The 4,167-nt window shown below is 52.2% G+C and overlaps 1 protein-coding gene across 1 annotated transcript; it reads left to right on the top strand.

Annotated features, from left to right (window-relative positions):
• Positions 1 to 461: 461 nt before the first annotated feature.
• Positions 462 to 2,135, top strand: LOC149343697 (solute carrier family 22 member 7-like). Its single transcript, XM_089547053.1, has one exon. The coding sequence runs from the start codon at positions 462 to 464 to the stop codon at positions 2,133 to 2,135; it is 1,674 nt and encodes a 557-aa protein (XP_089403179.1).
• The last annotated feature ends 2,032 nt before the right edge of the window (positions 2,136 to 4,167 follow it).

The raw sequence follows: 4,167 nt of genomic DNA, 5'->3' as shown, positions 1-4,167 counted from the left end.
AAAGTCCATATGCATTTTTAAAATAATGTATGTAATTGGCCATTTACGCCAAAAACGTTACTGTTAGAAAAATAGTCGCTGGATATGCTAATCTGGACTCTCATGTAAACAAAATATAACGCAACTACCCTGAGATCGCTTTGAAATAGCGTTCTCATCTCACACGCAAGTGTTGAAACATAAGATGCCTGGTCATTTCAGTTTCTCTCATTATTTTTCAGAATTTACACTACTGAGGCGTATGGAACGGCTGTCTCTGGGCAGTAGCCGGAGCGAATCACTGTTCTTCCAATGGCAGCTTCAGTAAAAATGAGTTGCACCTTTGCGAACAGGCAACGGTAGAAGAACAAGAAGTAGAAGAAGCTGTTTGAGAGGCTGTTCGCTCGGTTTATGCCCGGTCCGCCTGAAACGCTCTGGAAAAGCCGCAAGGTAAAAACCCGCTGTTCAGCGTCACATACGAAATGCACCTTCTCTCCACTGCCCGTCTGGAGTCCAAGGACTTGCTGACCAGCGAGTCTTTCGATTGTCGTGACGCCTTCGGACACGGGCTCTACCAGAGCCGGCTGATGCTCATATGTGCGGTCGCTGCTTTCGTGGCAAGCTCTCACTCCTTTGTGTTTTCACTGATCTCGGGAGATGTGGAATTCTGGTGCAAGCAGCCGCCGCAGTCCGACGTTTCTCTGAACAAATCGAGAGACGCGATCGTCCCGTCACCAGCCAACAGGACGACAGACCCATGCCACATCTACGACGAGCATTCGAACGAACAGAACAGCTCGACAGGAGTGCCGTGCCAACAGTGGGAGTACGATCACGAATGGGCGAAGACCACAGTCGTGAGTGAGTGGAATTTGGTCTGCCAGAGGCAGCCGCTCACCGCGCTCATGGTTATGATTCAAACCACTGGGGCCGCCGTGTTTGCAATCGTAGCAGGACTTACCGCTGACCACGCCGGCAGAGTGCCTGTCCTTATACTATCGCTGGCGATACTCTTCGTCTCCGCGATAGGAAGCTGCCTTTCCACGAGCTACGCCGAGCACGCCACAGCCAAATTCTTCTCTTCCGGAAGCTCTACGGTTGTCATGGAAATGACCGGCGTGGTACTATTCGAGGTTAGCACCCACGACCACCGGCCACTTCGCATTGTCGTCGCGGGGGTAATCGGGCTCGTGCTGGGCGACCTCTGGTACGTCGTCATGATCCCCGTGAAGCTGGACTGGGAGGTGAAGCAAGCGCTTTTCATCCTACCCAGCGTACTCTTGCTTCCGGCTGCCTTCTTAGTCGACGAGTCACCACGCTGGCTAATCGCGAATTCACGGCTTAAGGCGGTCGAAGCTGCCATGTTGGCAGCGGCCAAGACGAACCACTTTCCCTTACCCAGCACGGCGTGCCTCGTGGAGAAGCTGAATAAAAGTGCGAAGAAAAATGCTCTCCGTCGCAGCGCCATCGTTCAAGAACTGTTCGGCGACTTCACCATCCGATTACGTACGCTTACAATGTGTGCCTGCTCCTTCACCTGCACTTTCGCTACGTACGTCGCCTTTTTTTCAGTGCCGTCGCTGAAAACACCCTGGCGTCCGTTTTTGTCGTTTCTCGCCAACGTCTCGGGCTACGCAGTCATGCACCTGTTCATCATGAAGTTCTCCATGCTCACAGTAATCATGGCGTGGTTCGTGGTGTTGTTCGGACTTCAGTGCCTCCTCAGCGTCACGGTCGCGTATCCATCGGCGATCATCAGTGAGCCACTGATATTGCTCGATATAGGCTTCTACTACACCGGCGGCTTCGTATTCTTCGTCTATGTCCTGGAGCTCTTCCCTACGGCGCTGAGAACTAGCGCCGCTGGACTGACCTTCGCATTTGGCCGCGTGGGAGCCCTGTGCGCCTCAAGCGCCCTGGTTCTCAAGAGCATGGGCCGTGAGGACGTGGCGTTCGCCGCAGCCGCGTGCCTGGTGCTAGCATCCCTGATCGCTTTGCACGGCCTGCCGCCCGACACCGCTGTCGAGTGCGCCAAAGGGATCGTCGGGAGTGGCTCCGTCCAGAGCAAGGGGAGCAAGGTGACCCTCAATCACATGAAGAACACGCTCGGGGCACGTCTCAGAAGTTCCAGCAAGACCAGGCGTGACGAGTCCTGAGCGAAACGTCGTGCATCCACAATGGAAACTGGTGCCAATTCACGGGTGCGTGTAAATGGACAGACACTTGCGACTGCATTTCGGAGTTGAGACTGTGATGCCTCATCAGTTATTTTTTATTAACTACTAACTGAAATCCGAAGATATTTGTCCGACATGTGTCGCATTTGTACAGGGAAATGAAAGTGACCTTAAATATATTGTGGATAGCTCCATTTTATGGCGTGTGACGACGTTTGATGTTAAGCTGGAAAACACTGTTTTGAAATCTGCGAAGGGCTCATAAGGCTATGATAGACGCAGGAACTAGCGGAAGTCAATGAAGCATTTTAATCGGAGAGGATAGAGAAATAGTTTATTTTAATAAGAACGCAGATTATCTGTTTTGCATGTTCATGGTCTGCAGCGCAACGGGCAGCTAGTTTTTTGGCTAAGGTGGCCAGGCACCTCAGGAGAAGAGAGGAGATTAGAGGGACATATAAGGATATTGTCACCGAGCACTGTGGAAGACAATGCTCAAGCCTCACATGGGAAGAGCCAGTTGCGGCCAGGAGGGCTCAATGGTATTGATAGGGGCAGGGTATGTAGCTGTACTAAAAAGGGTATTTTCTTAGACCTCTCGGATCATGCGAGTTTGCGGCACATCTAGTTCAGGGAAGGGTTTATGACTCCTTATTCTGAAATTTCACTTGGATTTAAGCCCCTTCGCTGGTCGGGGGCTTGGCACAGGTGACCAGATGTGAATCCCGCGGGCAAGCTGACGGATGAGCTCATTACTAGCAAAACCTGTGGCACCAAGAACCCAGATAAACAGTATACTTTGTGACGGGCAAGAAGGTATAACGTCGGAGTATATCCGTGCACCAAAATTGCTTTTCACAGAAATGCGGCCGTCGCGGCCAAGATTCGATATCTTACCTGCATGCTCAGCAGCCAAACGGCATAACCACTGAGCCACTGCGGTGGGTCAAATTCCACTTCAGTGCAAAACTCCGTGCGATGGAATATTTATGGTGGCTATCCTCACTGCCTGCGCCTCGGAGATACATCGAGGCACCCTGCATAGATGGATCGACGGAAGCTAGAAGCGTCCCCTTTGGAACGGGGTGGTGGCAGGTTGCCCCCATGCTCGGATTTTAAACGCGATGGCGTTAAGTAGCAGCAGTAAAAAGCATTTATTGTTGCAAAAGGAAGAGTTAGGGAGTAGGGGATGGCGGATAGATAGATGTGGAGCTCCAGTGGTCGCTCTTCCCTATTCCAGGATCCCGTTGGCCTCCGCCGCTGCCTTGGACCTCGTCACCAGCATAAGCTGTGTGCTCGGGTCGGAGTCAGTCAGGAGGGCCTCCCACTGCTCTAGACTAGGGCTATTTATCTTTGGTAATAAAGGGCTTTTTTCACAGCCCCAGGTGTCGTGGTACGTTGTGGCGTAGCCCCCACACCACATGCACTCTTTCGCGTATCTGTTCGGCCACATTTTATGATACATGGCTCTGCTTGGGTAGGTGTCTGTTTGTAGTCGTCTGAGAGTGGCGGCCTGCTCTCTGTTGAGGATATCCGCCTGAGCCGAGTACTTCTTGCGCGCTCCCAACAACGCCTTCATTGCCTCCCCGTAAGATTCTGGCGTGCTGAAGGGTTCGACCGGCAAACCCACCCTCCGGTTCGTGAACCCTCGGACAACGGTGTCTGCCATGAGATTTCCCTCAACCCCAGTGTCAGGGAACCAAATGATGGTGTGTTGAATGTTTGTGTTGTTTGATCCATGTCTGTGTTGTTTTTGTTCGAAGAGGATCCTCGCGGCTTTTCGGCCGATCCTTCCATCTCTGTATGCCCTCGCTGCAGCCTGAGAATCCGTCGCTATCCAGTAACTCAGTCCCTGCCGATTGGCTTCAGTCAGGGCTAGAGCTCTGGCGATCTCTTCCGCTGCTTGTGTTGTCCTTGTGCGCACTGATGCACCAGTAATTACCTTCCCATTGGCGTTCACTACTGCTACAGCACTAGCGTTTTCCTTCGTTATGTACTTGGACGCGTCAAC

Source organism: Amblyomma mixtum, chromosome 5 (genome assembly GCF_055824585.1).
Source record: "Amblyomma mixtum isolate Tamu chromosome 5, ASM5582458v1, whole genome shotgun sequence".
NCBI classification, from domain to species: Eukaryota; Metazoa; Arthropoda; class Arachnida; order Ixodida; family Ixodidae; genus Amblyomma; species Amblyomma mixtum.
Note: the sequence above shows the minus strand (reverse complement) of the source record. Positions and strands in the feature narration are given on the sequence as shown.

What these genes read in the sequence shown, in the direction of transcription:
- LOC149343697 (XM_089547053.1), top strand. Translation starts at nt 462, where the DNA reads ATGCACCTTCTCTCCACTGCCCGTCTGGAGTCCAAGGACTTGCTGACC.